The sequence below is a fragment of the Punica granatum genome, chromosome 1 (assembly GCF_007655135.1).
Source record: "Punica granatum isolate Tunisia-2019 chromosome 1, ASM765513v2, whole genome shotgun sequence".
NCBI classification, from domain to species: Eukaryota; Viridiplantae; Streptophyta; class Magnoliopsida; order Myrtales; family Lythraceae; genus Punica; species Punica granatum.
In genome coordinates this window covers 49,309,463-49,330,145 of record NC_045127.1, presented here as the reverse complement: position 1 = coordinate 49,330,145, position 20,683 = coordinate 49,309,463, and the positions used below count along the sequence as shown (strand labels likewise).

The following is a 20,683-nucleotide window of genomic DNA, read 5'->3' as shown; positions in this document are numbered from 1 at the left end:
TTCACTGGAGACTGAGCATGAGAAGACTTCATGAGTCAACGTCAACGGTCTCGGTCAATGCTATTGGGCCAAAGCTTCTTAATTGGGCCGCTAGCCCAGAATGCTAATGGGCCGGTTGAAATCGTAGTCTTAGCAGGGCCCGTTAATCATCTGGCGCAAACGACGGCCATCTGTTGCGTTTTGGCGCGACGGGAAGAGCGAGCTTCACTTCCTGACGGTCGGAGCTGCTGCTGCAGCGACGGAAGGGAACGGGAAGCCATGAAGTGCCGATCCGTGGCGTGCGTATGGTCCGGAACGCCGCCTTCTCTCCACCGTGTCGCCGCCGCCGCCGTGCTGGCTCATCCGCCCACGCTGTACACAGGCGGCGCCGATGGCTCCATCTTCTGGTGGAACATCTCCGGCACGGACTCCCAGCCGGTAGGAACCACACCGCCCTCTTTGCTGATTTATAGCTTTAAGATGGTTAACGCTGAATTTGCGATGCTCATAGTTGATAGATTAAGCTGACGAGACGGTTATGAAGCGACAAGATTGTAGGATTGAGTGTATTTTCTGAGTTATGTTCTTTTTTTTTTTCCAGATGAAGTTGGCCTTGTTTGACTATGTTTCTTGTCGTTCCAGGAGCTCAAACCGATCGCCATGTTGTGCGGCCATGCTGCACCGATAGCTGATCTTGCGATTTGCAATCCCACTGCAGTGCCAGGAGATGTGAACACTGATCATTCAATTAATTCTGTTGCAGATTCTACGGCGGATGGTTGTGGTGCTCTAGTAAGTGCCTGTACTGACGGTGTGTTGTGTGTGTGGAGCAGAGGCAGTGGGCACTGTCGTCGGCGGAGGAAGTTGGCCCCTTGGGCGGGAAGTCCATCTGTTATTCAAACATTGCCCTTGAATCCTAGATATGTGTGTGTCGGCTGTTCTTTCTCTGCTAGTCTCAATTTAGCAGAACATGGGTCTGTGGATTATGCTGACGAGCTGTTAGTGGATAGAGATTCTCATCACAAGAGGCCTCCTAAGTGCACCATAGTTATCGTGGATACATACACTCTTGCCATTACACAAACAGTTTTTCATGGTAATTTGGCAATTGGGTTGCCAATATTCATGACTGCTTTCTCATCTTTGGAGGATAGAGAAAAGCAGTCAGTGATTTTGGCTGATTCTCACGGTATGCTGCAGTCAATTCCAATATCGAGGCACCCTCAATCAGCTGGAGAGGATGACAGCGGAATACACAAAAATGATTCTCAGCCCAAAATAACCGTGTTGGCAGAAGGGTTTAGTGAGATCCCAGTTTTGTCTTGTGCTGCCCAAGGAGATCTAATTGTTTTTCTGTCACATGATCACTGCATATTTCAGCTAGTAGATACTGGTGCCGTTATCGGGGATCTGTATTTTGCCAATGATTTTTCTTCTCACGGTGCAACTGATAAATTGCCTGTGATTGGAAGCACTTTTCTTGGAGGCAGTTATAAGGGGACTCTGTTGAATGAAGTGGACACAGACAAAGCATTGGCAGCAAATTTCATTCTATGGAATAGAAAAGGCTTTTCAATCATGTATCACATTTCGTATTTGAACAAAGTGTTCCAGTGCAAGCCTTTTTGTTCAATCCCTGCTGCTTCTCATCCAGATGATGTGAATGTGAGGTTTCAATACATTCAATTGAGCCATAATCTTCTTCGTGTTGAATCATATTGCTTTCATTTCAAAGAACCTTTCCAATGGAAATCCTGCATCACAATGTGGTCAGTGCCAAGGAAAGATGCTAATAGTGATAAGTCATTTCATCAATGCAAAATGCTAGGAAGGGGTCCCTCTTCCGTTGAATGGATTCCATTTATCGATTCTAGTTGGCAGCATGAAGCAGAGTACCAGAATGGAATAGCCTGTGAATTAGGTTCTTCTCAGGGTGACATCTTTATTATAAAGGATACAAACAAAATTCACTCTGAAGGCAGAAATTGTGATATTGCAGACACTCGAGGGATAGTATCTTCGTCTATGGTCATTTCTGAAGATTTATATGCTCCATATGCTGTTGCTTATGGTTATCTGAACGGTGAAATAGAGGTTGTTAGGTTTGATGTGGTTCATGTACTGGATTCTTATAGTGGAAATGGAGTTAATTCTGATGTGATCAAGCAACCTTTCTGTGGGCACACAAGTGCGGTTATTTGTTTAGCATCACACCGAATGTTGGGTTCAGCAAAAGGATGGAATTTCCGTCATGTTCTAATATCTGGAAGCATGGACTGCACTATTAGAATATGGGATCTTGATGCTGGCACTTCCATTGCAGTAATGCACCAGCATGTGGCTCCTGTCCGCCAAATTATTCTCCCTCCGATTGGAACAGATCGTCCATGGAGTGATTGTTTCCTCTCTGTTGGGGATGATGGCTGCATAGCTCTTGCATCTCTTCAAACATTGAGGGTCGAGAGAATGTTTCCTGGACATCCTAGTAACCCTACAAGAGTCGTGTGGGATGGAATAAGAGGTTATCTTGCATGTTTATGTCGAAGCTATGCAGGTGCTTCTGATGCCAATGATGTTTTATGCATATGGGACATTAAAACAGGGTCTCGAGAGCGAGTTCTACGTGGTACAGCTTCTCATTCCATGTATGAACATTTCTGTAAGGAGGTTAGCAAGGATTCTGTAGCCGATTTTGCATGTAAAAATACTTCAGCATCGTCGTTACTCATTCCTATTAGTGAAGATGTAGGTTATTCTAGATCTCATTTGAAAAACTTGGAGAAGAGTAGAACGTCAGTTAATGGGGTGGCAAGTTTTACAAAGATGATTGAGTCTGATGATTCTAAAGCCCTTGGCATGAATGAGATCTTAATTAGGTTATCTGAACCCACTCCATTCCTTGAGAACATCAAGCACTCCATTAAGTGCTCTTGTCCGTTCCCTGGAGTTGCAGCACTCAGTTTTGATCTCGCATCATTGATGCTTCCTTTTCAAAGAGATGGCCACTGTGGAAGTTCTGGTGGAAAGGAAGGAGAAATCCATCAGGGTACTGAGATTGGAGATAAGGATTCTGGTCCAGACATGAATGAAACAGTTAATGATAGCACTGCTGAATCTGACTTGATTAGGTCTTTTGAAGAAAACATAATACGCTTTAGCTTGTCATTTTTGCACTCTTGGGATGTTGATACTGAACTTGATCAGTTGCTTAAAACTGACATGAAGCTGAAGAAACCAGAGAATTTCATTGTATCATCTGGCTTGGTTGGTGACAAAGGGGCTTTGACGCTGACTTTTCCGGGTATAAATGCAGTTCTTGAGGTACTTTGAATGAAAAGTATGTAGTGCAGGGTGCTCTTTATTTGAACTTTTGCAATCTTCTGAGACATTCCGCTAACATTTCAGCTCTGGAAGTTGTCATCGGAATTTTGTGCACTGAGATCATTGACTATGGTATCCCTTGCACAGCGAATGGTTAGCTTGTGGCATTCCTGTTCAGCAGCTAGCAGGTACGAAACCCCCTTTCTCTGATATCAGTTGGATTTGTAGTTTGATGTTACCTTCACTTTTTCAAAATGCCAATACCTGTTCTTGGTTGGTCGAATCGCATCTGTAGCATCAATTTGTACTTCAAATGTGGGATTCCACTTAAATTTACGCCAATACATATGGTTAGATGTTTTTGAGAAGCGTACTTACTTGAATTGCTTCACATATAACTGCTTTTTGACTGCTTAGCGATATTCTTTTCTTTTAAAAAAAATTGTAAAGTATATGATGGTACATCAGAAAACAAATATTTATAGTGTGAATGATGGTGTCACACTTATGAATAGCTTAACCGGTCGAATTAATTGACTTTGGCCCAGGAATCTTTTTATGGGAAGAAGTGCTCATTGTAGCTGAATGCTTAATATTGTGTATGCAAGTACTACAGTTGCAATAAAATGACTTATTTCCGTGCTTTCAACTGTTCTAGTGTTACCGGAACACCTAAAGCTATTTGTTTTTCTTAGGGTTCTTGGTTTTCTAAATTTATAGATAAGACACCGCCTTCACTTTCTTAAAATCTGTACATATTTGAAGAATAAAACTTTTTTTAATGGAATACTAAACAAAAACTTGCTTGGTGTATTATCAGCGCCTTGGCCGCATTCTATACTCGAAATTTTGTGGAGAAAGTTCCAGATATAAAGCCACCTTCCCTCCAGGTTATCTATCTATTATCTCCATGTGACTTTGCTTGACTTTCTAAAAATATTTTTGCGGTTTGTTTGGTTCTCTCAATAGCTTTTGACTTCCTTCTATTTGTGTGTCTTTGCAGCTTCTGGTGAGTTTCTGGCAAGATGATATTGAACATGTACGGATGGCCGCAAGGTCATTATTCCATTGTGCTGCTTCACGGGCAATACCAAAGCCACTGTGCAGCGAAAAAACTTCTGAACATGTCAAGTTTATGAGTTCTCTCAATGCAACTGAAGAAAACAGATTGAACAGTACAAAGGAAGAGGGAATGTCAGAAACTCAGGAGATCTTGCAGTTTGAAGATTCCACTATAGTTGCTTGGCTTGAATCATATGAACTGCAGGACTGGATTTCATGTGTAGGGGGGACAGGACAAGATGCAATGACTTCCCATATTATTGTTGCAGCAGCATTGGCCATTTGGTACCCTAGCCTTGTAAAACCAACCCTTGCCCAACTAGTTGTCCATCATTTAGTGAAGTTGGTAATGGCCATGAACGGAAAATATAGCTGCACTGCTGCAGAGCTCTTGGCTGAGGGCATGGATGAGACATGGAAGACTTGCATTGAATCTGAGATACCCCAGTTGATCGGTGATATCTTTTTCCAGATAGAGTGTGTAAGTGGTACCTCAGCAAGTCCAGCTGTACCTAATACTATCATCCGAGAGACTTTAATCGGGATCCTTCTTCCAAGTTTGGTAATGGCAGACATTCATGGGTTTTTGACAGCTATAGAAAGCCAGATATGGTCTACTGCATCTGATTCACCTGTTCACTTAGTAGCCCTTACAACTCTCATCAGGGTTTTGCGTGGGGCTCCTAAGAACATGGCTCAATATCTTGATAAGGTTAGTGCGTCAATTTAACAAATTGAGTTGATAGATCCTTTGGAAATAGAATTACCAAATTCCTTATCAGTTCCACATATTTTTTTGACTTTTTGTGAGGAATTCCCTTTTAAGTATGAGAGTTCTACTATAACTAGTTGGATGAATTTGCAGGTGATTAACTTTATTTTGCAAACAATGGACCCTAGCAACTTGGTCATGCGCAAAACTTGCCTTCAAAGTTCTATGACAACATTGAAGGAAGTAGTGCGTGTTTTTCCCATGGTAGCTTTGAATGATACGTCAACTCGATTAGCTGTGGGAGATGCAATAGGAGATGTTAAGAATGCAAGCATCCGGGTGTATGATATGCAAAGGTATGAACCGATGAGTTCATTTCATTAAATGACGACCCTTTTTGACTTTATTACTTTTTTAATTTCATTTGCATCCTGAGCAGTGTTGCGAAGATTAAGGTTCTCGATGCAAGTGCACCTCTAGCACTGCCAAGTTTGCTTGGAGGACAGTCTGGATTGGCACTGACTACTGTGATTTCTGCCTTGAGTTTTTCTCCTGATGGGGAGGTATCTCACTCTGCATTACTATCTCTTCTTTTATCAAAACGCAGAATTGGATTATCTTTTGATTTTGCTATTTCAATGCATTTTTTATCTGTTAAATCTTGTCATAAGGTTTGACTTGAGTTTCTTCCCGGGCCTTGTCTTAGACCAACTTGCCAACTGGTATTCACAGTATTTTGCTGAGAATTGATTTCTTGTCAAATTTACAATTTGTCTCCCTCTTACTTATCTGTTGGAGCACTTCTTCCCTCATTAAAACCGGAGCTCATATCCATATCCTAAAAGGGGGTAGAAAGTTACAATTAATTCGGTCATGATCATTCTTCAATGCATGAATCTTACTTGGCCTGGTTCTGAATTGTAGTAAAATTTGATCTAGTGAACCTTCTGGACTTGGGGTGAAGAAACGGAACATGTATTTTTTCCTTTACCCTATGAAAATTTGCAGTACATCTGAATCTTTACTGCCCTGAGCTGCATTGAAGCGTTATATCTGGAGTCTGGACCACCTATAGTACTGTTTTTGGGAATATGGTACTTGGTTCTGTACACACAATGGTTGCGTTCCTGTTAGATGAAAGCATGCTGTTGTGAACTCTCGCTTGGCATGAGTTTACTTCGATGATATTTCTTATGCATTGACCTGAAGTTCAATAACAACTCCTGTAATATTGCTTTAAGTCGGAATTATCCAGCTAATAGGAGTCTCTTTCTCCTGCCATTTCTTAACTTCCTTTTCGAACTTCAGGGCTTAGTTGCATTCTCCGAGCATGGATTAATGATCAGGTGGTGGTCATTAGGATCTGCATGGTGGGAGAGACTCAGTCGGAACTATGTTCCTGTGCAATGCACTAAATTGATTTTTGTCCCTCCTTGGGAGGGATTCTCGCCCAAAACTGCGCGGACAAGTGTAATAGCAAGCATAATGGGATCCGATGGACCAACCAGTCTGAAGGTAATGCTCTCAAAATCATATATATGCAGTTCTCAGGTTTGCTGTTGTCATTATATAGGGTCTATGTGCTTATAAAATTTTGTTTGGGCAGGACAGCATATCTAACTAGTTTAGGTATAGCTTCTTGTGTTCATGGTTCCACCGTTGTGTTGGGTCCTACAGCATTTAAATGTATGGGATAATATAGAACAATACAATGGGGATACCAATAGCCTGACTAAGAGGGACTTAATTACTATCATGAAACTTATGATTGAGTAATATAATAACAATAGATACCATTAATCTTCGTTGTTTGAAATGCCCTCATGGTTTCTCCATTGCAGGAACACTTGAAGAGCGAGATGGAAAATTTGAAGTATTTGATTCAGAACCTTGACCTCTCATATCGACTTGAATGGGTTGGCAATAGGAAAGTACTCCTTACCAGACATGGCCTTGAGTTGGGAACCTTCCAGTTGTGAAATTTCTGTATTATGCAAATCTTAACAGTTGATCTTCATATTTTATTTGAGAATCGCAGTTTGATAACCGCAGCAAACGACCTTCCTGGGCGAAGGATTACCGTTCTGGACCATCCAGATACGATGATGTAGATAAGCATTATATGTCACTTGTCATTTATTTATTTATTTATTCTTTTTGCTTGTAAAATAGAGCTAAGATACGAGTACGGTGTATAATTGCTAATCAGTTTTGATATAACAGTAGCAGTCTGTATGTGTATTTCATTCCGAACGAGGTATTTCATGCGTGTTTCTCACTTGTGCTTGTGGAGAGCTCCCAGGTTGTATCAAATTTTGCCACAGCTTATTACAATGAATAGACTACTTCTTCTCTATGGTAGATGAAGGACCCGAGAAGATCGGGGAAAGGAGAGGTAACTGTCGGGAGGAAACTCTTCTTTTTCGAGAAAATTCTCAGGACAGAAGTTTTGTTGCCCAGGCTTGAAAGCAAAGGTCTCCACGAGAAAGTCGGTGGGGCAGTTAATGTGTATAAACATTTGAAGCATGGGACGCTGAGGAGTGGAGGTTGGTGTTTCTTCTACATTATCATGATTTTGTGGAATCTCAGTCGCTCAAGTTACATCAAGAGATTCAAGCAATCCCCATCCCTCTACATCATCCACGACTTCTCCCGGTTATTCCTTCGGAATGGCCAGCTTTAATTCTCCGGTGACTCGAGATTCAGTCAATGAGAAGCCCTTTATCGAACAAGAAAGATTACACTTGAGTTACGAGCATATCTAATCGGTACCTTCCAATATTTTATACATCATAATGACAATTTTTACAGACAATACATAATAATTTGAAATCAATAGATATGTATTAATAAATAAAATGAAGAAATTCACAAGATCATTGTTCATCGCAGGTCTTGAGATATTTTTGTACGTAAAAAATGGGAAATTTTATTTTCTTGAGAAATGCTAAGAAAAAATTAATTAAATCGTGTAGTATTAATGAAATCTGTCATTTCTATTATTCGGTTGATTCTTTAAAGCTTCTCTCTTTACACCGGAAAAAAAAAAAAGAAGAAGCTTTTCATCAATATACGTAATGGCAGCATATATGTTTTAAAATTAACTCCCTACAGTAGTAAATTACTGCAACATTATTTTTGTCCTCTTAATTAACACAATTAAAACTATACTGGTTGCTTTAAATTTTGGCAAGCTAACTAGCTGGAGGCTCTTTGATGTACTTAAATACTGAGGACAATCTAATACATGTGGGCGTAAATTGTAAAATTTCCTAATACCAGTAGACTACCTAGTGCAGACAATCCAACAGTTATGAGGTCAGGAGTTAAAAACTTTCCTTTTCAATTATAAGAGAGACGCAAAAATAAAAATATTTTCAATTATCCGTCGCATTACAAACTTCTAAGGTGGCTCTGTCTCCATGTTCGCCTCCATGCCAGAGGCGGTCCTAGCAGAAGGCGAATCAAGCCTTTACTTGAGGTTCCTCCCTAATTTAAAAAAATTTACCTTCATAATTTACTCAATTATTTTATCTCTGCCTAATAAATTAAGGTCCTTAACTAACGTTTGGGTTAATTTAAGTGATTTGACGCTTATTCCCATTAAGTAAAGTTTCCAATTCAAGTTCACATAAAAAATGATTAAGGTCCCTAAAAGTTAAATGATTCCTGATAAATCTCATTCTCTCTCATTTGTATTAATTAATCAATTACAGCTTAATTAATTTTCGATTAATCCCTAATTTTTCTCTCTTCCAGCTCAATTTCTCTCTCTCACTCTCTCTCTTTGTTTTTTTTTTTTTTGCAATCGCTAATTATTCTCCATAATCTATATAAACCACAACTTAGTCCTCTTTATTATTGTACTATTCAAGGGGTTCTATCATTATATTTACTTCGTGATGGATTCCCGCATTATCTTTTCAAACGGACGACCTCCTTTATTTTTTATTTTATTTCCTAGTTTCGTTTTCTTTATAAAAGTCAATCTAACCCGAAACTATTGCTTCGGCCCAAAAGAGGTTTTACTATTGAAATTAATTTCCCTAATGTTTATGATGTCTTATGAAAGATTAAATGAATTAGTTAGCTATATTATCAGTTAAGAAACCAATGATCAAACAAATTGATACTAAATTTATAATTTGTAATTTTACATTTTGAAAAGTTAAAATAATAAAATTCAAACAAACATTGCATTAATTCAATCCAATAAAGCTAAAGGTATATCAAAAAATTTGGCTTTAGACCACAAAGTCTCTTGGGCCGCCCTGCTCAGAGCAGTACTTTGCCCTCTATAAAAACCAAGAACTCCATTGCGTTCCATGCAAGTCCTATGATCCATAGCCAAAATATGCCGCATGGGCATTATGAAGTCATGGCTGCGGTTTTGGTCGTCCTATGGTGCTTGTGTGCTTGTCAACTTGCGGTTTCTATTGAGCATGAAAGCTCATCGTGCTCATCGAGTTACGACTACAGCGAGGCTCTTGAGAAGGCCATTTTGTTCTTCGAAGGCCAGCGCTCAGGGAAGTTGCCTGCCCAACAGCGAGTGAAGTGGAGAGGAGACTCTGCACTCACCGATGGCATGCTCGAAAATGTACTTATGTACATTCCGTCAACATTCGATTCCATAACGTACCAATTAACATGCTTGTAGATATCGTAAACCGACTCATGGACTGGAACATTTGATCAAAGTTCAAGAAATCTACCTTATGCTCTCCCTTAATCTAGTCTTATGGCATGGTCTCTTCTGCAGGTGAACTTGGTTGGAGGATTCTATGATGCTGGTGACAATGTGAAGTTCGGGTGGCCAATGGCTATCACCGTTACCTTGCTGAGCTGGGTAGCTTTGGATTATGAGGAGGAGATCTCATCCGTGAATCAGCTCGGATATCTCCAAAGCGCGATAAGTTGGGGGGCCGACTTCTTAGTTCAAGCTCACACTTCGCCTACTACTCTCTACACACAGGTCCATTACCTTATACATATGAGCATTATCGAGCTCAATGTGTATACCGGAACAAGTTTTCTCTTTCCAATTCTCGCTTTTAGTATAGATTTTGCCACCATCATGAGTCAGTCATCCAAACTTACAGTTTCTAGGCTTTAATTAGTAGTTATGCCAAAGATTTTGTGATAACGAGGTACATAAAACTGAACTTCACGACAGCCAGCCATTAGTCTCAGTACTACTGGTTCGAGCTATTAGATCTAGTTTTAGATCTGGTACGAGTAACGAGCCTATGAATACTATGGAAACTTGATAGTTTGGTGTTCATTATACGCCTTTCCATAGGTTGGAGACGGGAATGCCGATCATCGGTGCTGGGAACGACCCGAAGACATGGACACGCCTCGAACACTATACAAGGTTACTCCTAATTCACGAGGAACTGAGCCAGCAGCTGAGGCTGCTGCAGCTCTTTCCGCAGCTTCAATTGTCTTCAAAAGTGTTGACCCAAATTACTCAGCCAAGCTCCTTAGCACATCTAGATCAGTAAGAAACCGCTCCTAATCTTGAGTCGGTCTCGTTCCAACTATCGAATGAACTTAACACTTGGTTACTGTTCCAGCTCTTTGAGTTTGCAGACAGGTACAGAGGATCTTACCAGGGTTCTTGCCCCTTCTACTGTTCGTTCTCGGGTTATCAGGTACAAGAAAGATGAAATCACATCTGTCTAGAATTTGTTGATACTGAAGTGGATCGAATGGAAAAGGAAACACTACAAACCTTTATCGAGATGGATAATAGTTCAATGAATCATCAACTTTCTTGTTCTCATCTCATATAAGATCAATCCTCTATGATCAAGCTTGAGGAGCCGTCTGATATGTTGAATTAGAAGCAGAACGCGATTCCACGACTTAATTCCATCGTGCAGAATGCATCATTATATTATTGTCTATATAGTATAATGACATGAATGGGTCAGTCCTAATAAAAGAGTCGGACATTGCTAAAGAACGTCCTTACACCACAAACGGACTAAAAGGAAAGTAGAGGGAAGTCCAGATTATGTAAGCATAAACAGATCATGCATAACTAGATAAATTTAAGCACTGGATGAGACAGTGTAAAATATTCGATTGATGAATTTCTGGTGACAGGATGAACTGTTATGGGCAGCAACATGGCTTTATAGAGCGACCGGAGAGGATAAGTACATGAATTACATTGTGAGCAACCAAGGTTGGAGCCAGGCAGTGTCCGAGTTCAGCTGGGACAACAAATTTGCTGGTGTACAAGCAATCCTAGCTAAGGTTGTCTTCAGCTCTTTTAATTTCTTGAGACTATTCCGTAGGAAAACCGTATTAAAGCGAAAACCATATTCTAAAGAGGACTGTCTTTTCCAGGAATTTTATGGTGGGAAGAAGAACTTGAGCAAGTTCAACAATGATATGGAATCATTTGCGTGTGCTCTGATGCGCGGTAGCAGCTCTGTGCAGATCAGGGCAACTCCCGGTATCCATCTTAAATCTGCATATCTTCGGGTTATCACGAAACCCCTGAATATCCTGACTGGACTATGATATGCCCGATGATTATGCCAATGGTGACATACTTTCTTGGCAGCCAAGTCTATCAGAAACTAGAAAATCTTTTACAAACCAATGCGTCTTAACATTATTCAGAATAGAGAATGTAATCCTTCATCTCATCAAGTACAGTCAGTGTCATATATTCTCGAAAATGAAATCCTGCACGTAATGGAATGCAGGCGGTCTACTGTATACGAGAGACAGTAGCAACCTGCAGTACGTGACAAGCGCGTCCCTGGTGCTTCTGGCATACGCGAGAACGCTGGGCTCGGCCCACGTCGATGGAGTTCAATGCGGATCGGCCCATTTCTCTCCATCCCAGATCAGAGCATTTGCAAAATCACAGGTTCTTACACATACTCGTTTACTTTTCTCCCATTCGACAAATTTTGGCTAAGAAAATATTTGTAATGTAGTATCACACATTCTCACTTCTAAATTATGAGATTTTAAGATTAATTTTAGGGACATTTTTTGGCCTTTTTATTTCTCATTTCCTTCTGTTTAATATACTTATGGATCTTCTTCGTAATTAAAAAAAAAAACAGATCAGCCCGGCCATCGTGATGGCCCAATGAGCCTAAAAGAAAAGAAATTTTGCTCTCTTTTTTTCCACAAATTTTACTCTTTATTTTTACATTTTCCCTCTTACTTCAAATCTCCTTTTTTTTTTTTTTGGCACTCCTCAACTCTTAATTTTACTTTGTATTATGGTTATGTCTAAGGTGGACTACATACTTGGGAACAACCCAATGAAGATGTCATACATGGTGGGGTTTGGGTCCAAATTCCCCTTACAGTTGCACCACCGGGGTGCGTCCATTCCCTCGATCCAGACCCACGCAGCCAAGATTGGGTGCAACGCCGGCTACTCCTATTACAATTCTCAGCTCCCGAACCCAAACGTGCACATAGGCGCCATAGTTGGAGGACCTAACTCGAACGATCACTATAGTGACCTTCGATCAGACTACTCCCACTCCGAGCCCGCCACTTACATTAACGCTGCCTTTGTGGGCTCGGTGGCTGCCCTTCTTGCTGACACCGAAGAAGGATCGGGAAAGTGTGCAGTCGATAAAAAGATCAGAGGGACCAGCCATCAAGTCGATTCAGTTTATTAGAGAACGAATAGTTTAACCAAATACAATTTATATGATATGATGCATGTATCATCATAGATCGTCCTTATCGATCCATACGCATGATTTGTTTATGAAATCATTTACGATAAGATCAAAATTATAAACAGGAAGGTCTTAATTCATATAATTGCATTATGATGATAAGGCAAATTAAATTTTCTCAAAGCTTTGTTTCGTTTTCAGTGATGTCATTCTTACCCCCGAGATCGTCCACTTATCCGTACTGGTTGAAAGTATGGCTTTGATTTTTATTTCATGATCTTAATTAAGTTTGACTTTCAAGCAAGTTGTATTGCAAATTGTACGTTAGTCTCAATAATTGACTTTCTGTGCATATCATAATATATTCACATGCATATGTATATCCTGCTATTGAATCTTATACAAAATTAGAAGGCCGATTACGCCAATTAGCTCAAATGACAGTCCTATATTAAAAGAGGGTGTAGTACAGTGGCACATAGTCTCGCTCAGTGGCACATACTCTCGCTTAGTAACCAACATGGTTCTAGATTCGATATTTAGTGAGACTACTTGTGCTTCTCTATTATATATTATAATTTATATTTCATTATATCAGGTTTATAAGACTCTCTTATAATCGAAAAAAATGATATTCCAATCACTCTAGTTTTTATCGTTGGGGATAAGTATTTTCTTAGTAAATGACAATGTCTTAATAGTTAATCTCAATTTGCCCCCATATGTTACTATGTATATTAACTGCAGTCTCAAAATGCCATGCTGCTTGTATATATCCCAATATGCTTCATATAGAAGTTTTCATTTTCAATATAATTTTCTTTCATCCTCCCACATATAGAAAGTCAAAAAACTAAAGGTCCATCATATTCATTTTCCATTATTTTTCTTTAGCCGTTCACTTCAGCTCTATCCACAAAATTAGTTATAAATTACACTTAAATCGAAAAAGTTCTAAAAGATCAAGAACTTAAGTAATAAAGGAGCACAAACAGTCTCATTAGATATCAAACTTATGACCTCTAGGATAACAGGCGAGGCGTACGCCATTACGTTACACCATTTTTCATTGTACTAGACTTTGAGCCTTCTTTATAACCGAGAAAAAAAAGTCATAAACTTTACAAGCTACACTAAAATAATCCGGGCGGGGGGGTGGTGGTGGCTTTTTCTTCTTTTTCGCTGAAAAGATAAAACTGGCTAGCTAGGCATCTATTTTCTTTTTCATTACAAGGAAAATCAACGAATTTAAAAGGGATATGGGAAAGAGATATAAAGTGATGCGAGAAATTTTATTGTTAAGAATCGAATCTGAATTTTTTTACGGCAGATCAAACGAGTGTCACTATACACAAATGTCTTTCTCAATTGGCTGCCTCAACAATACGATATGAGATCCTATCTGAAGACATCTCATTTGCAATGAAGATATCTAAGATTTTGGTCAAAGGAACAATCTCATCTCTATGAGCTTGCCCCACATTTCCCATCAAAATCAATAACCAGTTAGGGCAAAATCTATGCCTAAACCTTCCAGCTCATCAAATCCCATGAATATTTCTTCACCCAAAACCAAACTTGGAAGATTCAGAGTTTTATCAACATTTTCACTCTCACCCCACAGGAATGTTGTTTCTGCTTTGCATGCGCATGGACCGTCTTCCATCGTTGAAGTTGAGGTTGGAGAGCTCTCATGATTATTAATAGACATGCCTTGGGGTAACTTAGGCATTGAGCGTGCGAATTCATCGGTGGTGGCAGCAGTGCTGGATTTCTTAGAAGTAGAAAACTTGCTTGGCCTGCTTATGCCAGCGAGGGCGCTTCGGCGAGTGGGTTGTGTGTGGCTGTGTTCTCCGGTGTAGGTCACTGTGAACATCCCGGGTTCTGAGCTGCTCCGCTCGACTTGTTTTCGTGCAAGACATCCCTTCATACTGCTACACCTATAATAGCTCCTGTAATTAAACCAAATAAATTAGCCGTCCGGCACACTGAAATGGAATAAAATGCCAACCTTTGAATTTATAATTTGTGTTACCTTGGAAAGGGCGAACCCTTGATTGGTTTCTGGCCATATTTACGCCAAGCCCACAAATCCGATGAAAGACCATCCGATGTAACGTGCTGCACTACCTGTTTGTGTTGGTTCTTCCTGTAAGAGATCAAAGAACTAACCATTAAATTCAACCAAGTTATGTCGATCAAACTCTCTACTGAACTTTAATTACAAATTATAAGTATATATGAAAATCCAAAGCCAAATCGTTACAGAAATCCAATTTTCTTACCTTCTTTTATACTTAGCAGTTGCACGAACAACATCAACATCCGCCAGTGCAGATGAACCAGCTCCTTCTTGCAGCTGCTGAGCACCTTCACTGGTTTCTGCAGTATTGCCCGAGGACCCAACTTCAATGGCCTCAGAGGAAGCGGGAAGCATCACCGGGTGGTCGTAAAGCCCTTCCAAATCATCCAAAACCTTAGACATCGTCATCGTCTCATAAAAGCCCGTTGGGAAGTCATCAGGAGGAAGCTCCCATCCGGTATTACTCATTCTCATCAGAGGGTCATCGTCGATGAACAAATCAAACCACTCCTTGATGTCACAAGGAGTGGAGGAGGCTTGGTTCATGCGTCCTGTCACCACGGCGTCTAAATCCCAGTCATCCCTGCGTACAAACTCTCCGGCCATGAATTGAGGAATAATATTGATTCCCAAAAGGCATATAATATTCAGACACAGAGAGAGAGAGAGAGAGAGAGACTGTGTGTTTGAGTGCGATAAAGAGGTAAGACTTGGATGGGAATTATATATACGCGCACACATAAAGCACAAATTAGCTGTCAATTTGAAGCCCGTTTTGGCCTTTTTCTCCAACTGTGCATTATTACACCGAAAACGGGGAACGAAAACCAGTTTTGTATCCACATTGGTCCGTTGACATATGGGAAAAGTCAAAGGGTTTTAAATGAACTCCTTTCTTCCCTCTTTTTTTTTTTAATATTTCTATATATATATATATATATCTGTGTGTGCGCGCGTATATATTGGGCTGAAATTGTCAAATGGGTTTTAATTGAACTGGCACACTAGCTATAGTTTATTTAGTAGTCCAATCGCTCACCGAAAAAAATTAGTAATCCAATAATAAATTCGGTACATAAGTTTCTTTCGGATTTTCGGGTCAGAAAACTTAACCGGGTGATCAAGGTTCTCCTATACGTTGATACTCAAATTCATACCATTCTAACTACTCGCTTTACATATTCATGTCGTGCATGCAGGCTCACCGTCGAACTTTAATATGTAATTAATAACTTGAAACTCCAGGAAATATGCTTTTTGTTAAAAAGTGTAAGAAACGTGCATGCGATCTTATTGATATTTTTTAACTGTATATATTATATTATAAAGAAGTTAGAAGTCCACGCAACCTAAAATTTCCACGTCAGGTCGGTTATGGACTCTGACAATTGCGATCTCTCTTTACTTTCGTGTTTTTTGCTATAATAATTAAGATAAAATTTTCAAAGAGGATATTATCTATTCAACAAAATTGGGTAGATTGTTCTCTGAGCAAAAGGAGACGGGGGATCGGTCCCTTCTCTGTTTAGTTTCCACACGCGCAATACTCCATAGGCTTACCCTCATCAATTCGCAGAACTTCAACTAGAGCACGACAAAGATCAGTTGATCGATATAAACAGGTGCGTGCAGTAGTTTAACGATAATTTTGTGAAATTCCTGCACGAACTGATCTCGCTTTTCATATTCATGTCGATCGAATCGTTATATCCGGTCTCGTTTACGTGTTATTTTGAATTCTCAATTTTTTTTTTGGTGAAAAATTCTCAATTGATATAATGGTGAAGATGCATGGACCATACCGCTCATGAGTGGCCGAAGAGAGGGAAAGACCTCTCTCCCGCGTGGTCAAAAAAAGCGGCAATTTATTATATAAATAAAATCTTCGCAAGTTGCAACTTCGGGCCGCAACCAAATCCATACCCATACATGACGAAACTATTTAACTCGACTTGACGTATAGTTTGGGGAAATTTAATGGATAATAATATAACTAAACAATTAAAAATTGAGAACCATAACTAAATTCAGCCGATAATTTCTCCATAGAAAACCGGGATTTTTTTTTGTTGAATTTGTATGGAAAATTTATTCTTATTATCAGCACTTGGAATCTTTTCGGTATTATAAGAGACACATGGTCCTGGATCTATGTAATATATAATTAGAAGTTAGAAGTATATCATATACATTTTCTTCCTTTTTTTTCCCCATTTGCTCTCCTGCCAATACTTTTTATGTGCCCGTTATTCTCATACTAAAATAACAAATGGAAGAAGATTAATTATCATATTTCTTCTATATAAGTTTCTGATGTGTGCCTGTGCATATACACACACAATATAAATATATATTGAACTCTCCTTATAAAAATTAAAAGGATTAATCATCTAAAAAAACACAAAATTTCTACATTTTATCAATTCTAGCACGAACTTTTTTTTTGACCTAAAAATAGAAAAACTATCAATTTGATATTAATGTTAGTACGATATCAATTTTTCAATCGAATGAGCCTCAATAGAGACCACCGCCCTCCCAATCGGAGTTGTCCATGACGAAAGAGGTCACCGATGAGCCCGACTATGGGGACGGTGGCCACTGATGAGGCTCCAATATCTACCCCTTCATTCCTTTCTCAATCTTACTTTTCCTCTTTTTTAAAAAAAAAATTCAAGTAATGAGGGACTCATTGGGACCCACCGCTTTTCCCATAAGGTCGCCGGTGACCTTGGCTACCAAATTGGAGGGGTGTGGGTAGCAATTCTTGTTTAAATAAATAGAAAAGTCAATGAGTGCTAAAATTGATATCAAATTAATAGTTCATGCATTTTTTTAAGTTAAGAAAAAAAAATTATGCTAGCACTACAACAAAATGGGTCTGGGGCGACCCAATAGGGCTTTGGCCGACCATTTTGGATGGGTTGGCAAAAAATGGTTGTGGTATGCCAGCCTATGTTAACCCATAGAAAAGGGTCATCATAGGTATAATTTTTTGAGACCCAATAATTAAGGTCGGTACAAGTTAGTCGCCATAGGAACGGTCTATTCCGATTTTTCACTTTCTCACCCACGATTTTAAATTTTCAAAATTTTCACTTAAAATTTGGTTCTTAACCTCTTCTTACCCCCTTCTTCTTCATGCCTTCCCCTGATGCCCAAGCTCCTTCACCTTACACCGCCACCATCTCCGGCCCTACACAAACTCTGTCTCCACCTTCATTTTCCTTATTTGTTGCCTCTCAGCTTTGCTCCTCATGGAGAAGTTCATCTCAACCTCTTAGTCCTGTCAATGCCTAACTCCGTTCCGAGCCACCTCTGGCCAACGATGAGTAGAGCAGCATCCTCTCTTCTCAATAACAACAACTCTTTCCCCGACAAGCTCTCATCTTTTTCAGCTCAACTCGCGGTAGAGATGGAAGGGAAAGATGGGTTTCAGTTCGCGGAGAGTGAAATTGATGAATTGAGAGAAGTTTAGCCATTCACCTCTACAGAGGAAAAGCAAAAGAAGGAGAAAGCTATCGTCATTGAGCACTAGCGACCCTCTCTCTCTCTCTCTCTCTCTCTCTCTCTCTCTCTCTCTCTACTCATATGCTAAGTTAAAGTTTGGGAAAAATGGATGGGAAAGAGGCATTTGATTGTGTTGCTTCTTACTGTTGGCAATCGAGTCAATTTGTATTGTGACTTCCAGTTACGATGATCATTTCTCGCTCTTCGATAAGTGAAACCAAAGGATTTTATAGAGTAAGTTGATTTTTTTCAAAACAGGGAGAGATAGTCCTACCAATTTCGTGTTGCTTTATTTCTGTTATGTTGTCTTCCATGATTATCACTACTGATTTTAGTATATGTTTAACCATGATTTTGTTGTCCTTTAGTTGATTCTCAATAATATGGAGTTCCAATTTGATGACATGCCAAATTATGCGACATCGGATGGCTCGATAAGTTGTTCCTCCTTTGAAGAAACAAAAAGCATGATCGATAGTTACTTCCGTCATTTGTCATTTGTTATGCACTTGCCCGAAGTGATGTGGCCTTTTGCCCTAGGTTTGAGGTGAACATTCAAAAGGATAACGAATGAGATTGAAGATCATCGGGGCTCATGTTAAAGAAGAGGAACAACCATTCAAGGAGAAATTGTCCATGTCTCAAAGTTTCGAGCTAAAGTTGCTGCAGAATAAGTATGAATTTGTTTTATAAGTATTTGACTTTGTCGGGTCTTGTAATTGTAGAAATCTTAAATTATTATGAATATGGACATAATTATTTGGATTGTAAATTTGATTCAAGTGTAATTTATATTGTCTACATTGCAATTGGCAAACAACTTGTCAACAAGCGATGAACAAATTGATAACACGTTGGTATCATACTGACAGTGGCACCCGTTTTTTTGTCCTCGTGGACTGACAGCAGGCTATTAGCCTGGTGCTAGAGGACAAACCTAAAAAATGGTGTAGGCCAAGACAAAGCTTTTACAACCGAAAACATTGGGTCGGCCAAAGCAAGGCTTTCCCAACCCAAATTGGGTCAGTCCCGGTTAACTATGGGCGACCCAAAATTTTGGGTCAGCCTTGGCTATAGCTTTGTCGACCCAAATTGGGTCGGCTCATATTCCCCTTGGGCGACCCAAAAGTTTGGGTCGGATCTATAGCGACCAATTTGTGAATGAGTCGCCGAGTCTAAAACAACTATACTTTATGTGACCCTTTTGAAAGAGTCGGGAGACCTAGTGATCCAAAAATGGGTCGCCCTAGGACCCTTCTCTTGTAGTGTAGAATTGATAAAAGGTGAAGAGTTTGTATTTTTTTAAAGTAATTAATCCAAACTTTAAATGTGGCATCTGAGTGTTTGATAAATAAATATCTTACAGTTACTGTTGTATAGGGAAACAGCGGGTGCCCTATACAACACAGAAGAGACCAGAGAGAAGGTCGGGTTGGACTCCCAGAAGATGGAAGGGGCTGTCGAACTTATGGAAGGAACCATATGCTTGCTAGCTAGTCTGATTCATAAGGAGTTTCCTCATCATCAACGGGGCAAGTAGAGTAAAATTCGAGAACCCGCCTTCAACATCGGGAAGTGGATCGGTGGTAGGCCTACCCTCGGATATCCGGATCTTGAATGGCCGACGTGAAGATCGGGTAATGCATGCAAGTGGCCATGCGGGAGATTGAGGCCCATCCTCAGCACTATGTACTGAGATGTCCTCTCCCACTCTATCCCCCGTAGGTTTCCTTTTCCTAATTTTTCCGGGCTATGGACTTAGCAGAGCTATAGGGTGTGGGCGAGACTTTAGAAAATTGAACCGAATTGAAAGCGAGTGGGTTGCCGGCTTTTGGGACTGAACGCGGCTTCTTGGTGACTGCAAGGTGAGATTTCTTTTTCTTCCAATTACAAGGCAATTCATAAGTCTTCTAAATCGAATAAAGATTAAACAAAATAAAAATACATAAAACAATGTTATTGACGAGAATCGAATCTAAAGCTAAAGAAATACGATCGCCTCGTCATTCTTCCTCTATGTTGTTTATGAAATCTGATTCTTTTGGGGTTACAGTTGATGCATCTTTTTCAATTCCATCTCTACTACAAAACCGGACACTCTAGTTTCTTCTCATCCAGCTCCTCGCGAATCAAAGAATTCAAATTTAATAAAAATATACTGAATTTTGGAATTTTTTTTTAGATTTCATCTAATCTGTTAGAAATTTCTATATCTTGTTTGGATATCTACTTAAACATTTATTTTGCTTTATCTCTAGATATTTTTTCTTTATATTTTATGTTTTTCTTCTCCGTTTGGATATCTTGTTTTCTTTATATTTTATAGGTATATTACATATATCACCGTAA

General features: G+C 39.6%; 3 protein-coding genes across 3 annotated transcripts; 2 read left to right on the top strand and 1 right to left on the bottom strand.

The window, feature by feature from the left end:
* The first annotated feature begins 173 nt into the window (after positions 1-173).
* On the top strand, positions 174-7,430 carry LOC116200150. The gene is made up of 9 exons (XM_031530875.1): positions 174-417; positions 622-3,300; positions 3,385-3,488; positions 4,121-4,190; positions 4,304-5,074; positions 5,228-5,430; positions 5,514-5,637; positions 6,383-6,589; positions 6,916-7,430. Exons 1-9 carry the CDS (start codon positions 259-261, stop codon positions 7,051-7,053), a joined length of 4,455 nt encoding a protein of 1,484 aa, XP_031386735.1. The 5' UTR covers positions 174-258; the 3' UTR covers positions 7,054-7,430.
* Positions 7,431-9,390: 1,960 nt separating this feature from the next.
* LOC116200161 (endoglucanase) lies at positions 9,391-12,881 on the top strand. The gene is made up of 8 exons (XM_031530887.1): positions 9,391-9,671; positions 9,834-10,046; positions 10,374-10,574; positions 10,651-10,728; positions 11,186-11,338; positions 11,432-11,540; positions 11,797-11,963; positions 12,343-12,881. The coding sequence occupies exons 1-8, from the start codon at positions 9,411-9,413 to the stop codon at positions 12,736-12,738; spliced, it is 1,578 nt and encodes a 525-aa protein (XP_031386747.1). The 5' UTR covers positions 9,391-9,410; the 3' UTR covers positions 12,739-12,881.
* Positions 12,882-14,019: 1,138 nt separating this feature from the next.
* LOC116197579 (probable WRKY transcription factor 29) lies at positions 14,020-15,535 on the bottom strand. Its single transcript, XM_031527759.1, has 3 exons — positions 15,027-15,535; positions 14,777-14,890; positions 14,020-14,693 (listed from the first exon to the last, which is right to left on the bottom strand). Exons 1-3 carry the CDS (start codon positions 15,428-15,430, stop codon positions 14,237-14,239), a joined length of 975 nt encoding a protein of 324 aa, XP_031383619.1. The 5' UTR covers positions 15,431-15,535; the 3' UTR covers positions 14,020-14,236.
* Positions 15,536-20,683: the final 5,148 nt, after the last annotated feature.

Coding starts and splice junctions, on each gene's coding strand:
- LOC116200150 (XM_031530875.1), top strand. CDS start 259: ATGAAGTGCCGATCCGTGGCGTGCGTATGGTCCGGAACGCCGCCTTCT. Junction 3,489..4,120: donor TCCTGTTCAGCAGCTAGCAG/GTACGAAACCCC, acceptor GTGTATTATCAG/CGCCTTGGCCGCATTCTATA. Junction 6,590..6,915: donor ATGGACCAACCAGTCTGAAG/GTAATGCTCTCA, acceptor TCTCCATTGCAG/GAACACTTGAAGAGCGAGAT.
- LOC116200161 (XM_031530887.1), top strand. CDS start 9,411: ATGATCCATAGCCAAAATATGCCGCATGGGCATTATGAAGTCATGGCT. Junction 9,672..9,833: donor CCGATGGCATGCTCGAAAAT/GTACTTATGTAC, acceptor TCTCTTCTGCAG/GTGAACTTGGTTGGAGGATT. Junction 11,339..11,431: donor TACAAGCAATCCTAGCTAAG/GTTGTCTTCAGC, acceptor TGTCTTTTCCAG/GAATTTTATGGTGGGAAGAA.
- LOC116197579 (XM_031527759.1), bottom strand. CDS start 15,430: ATGGCCGGAGAGTTTGTACGCAGGGATGACTGGGATTTAGACGCCGTG. Junction 14,891..15,026: donor ACTGCTAAGTATAAAAGAAG/GTAAGAAAATTG, acceptor GATCTCTTACAG/GAAGAACCAACACAAACAGG. Junction 14,694..14,776: donor AAGGGTTCGCCCTTTCCAAG/GTAACACAAATT, acceptor GTTTAATTACAG/GAGCTATTATAGGTGTAGCA.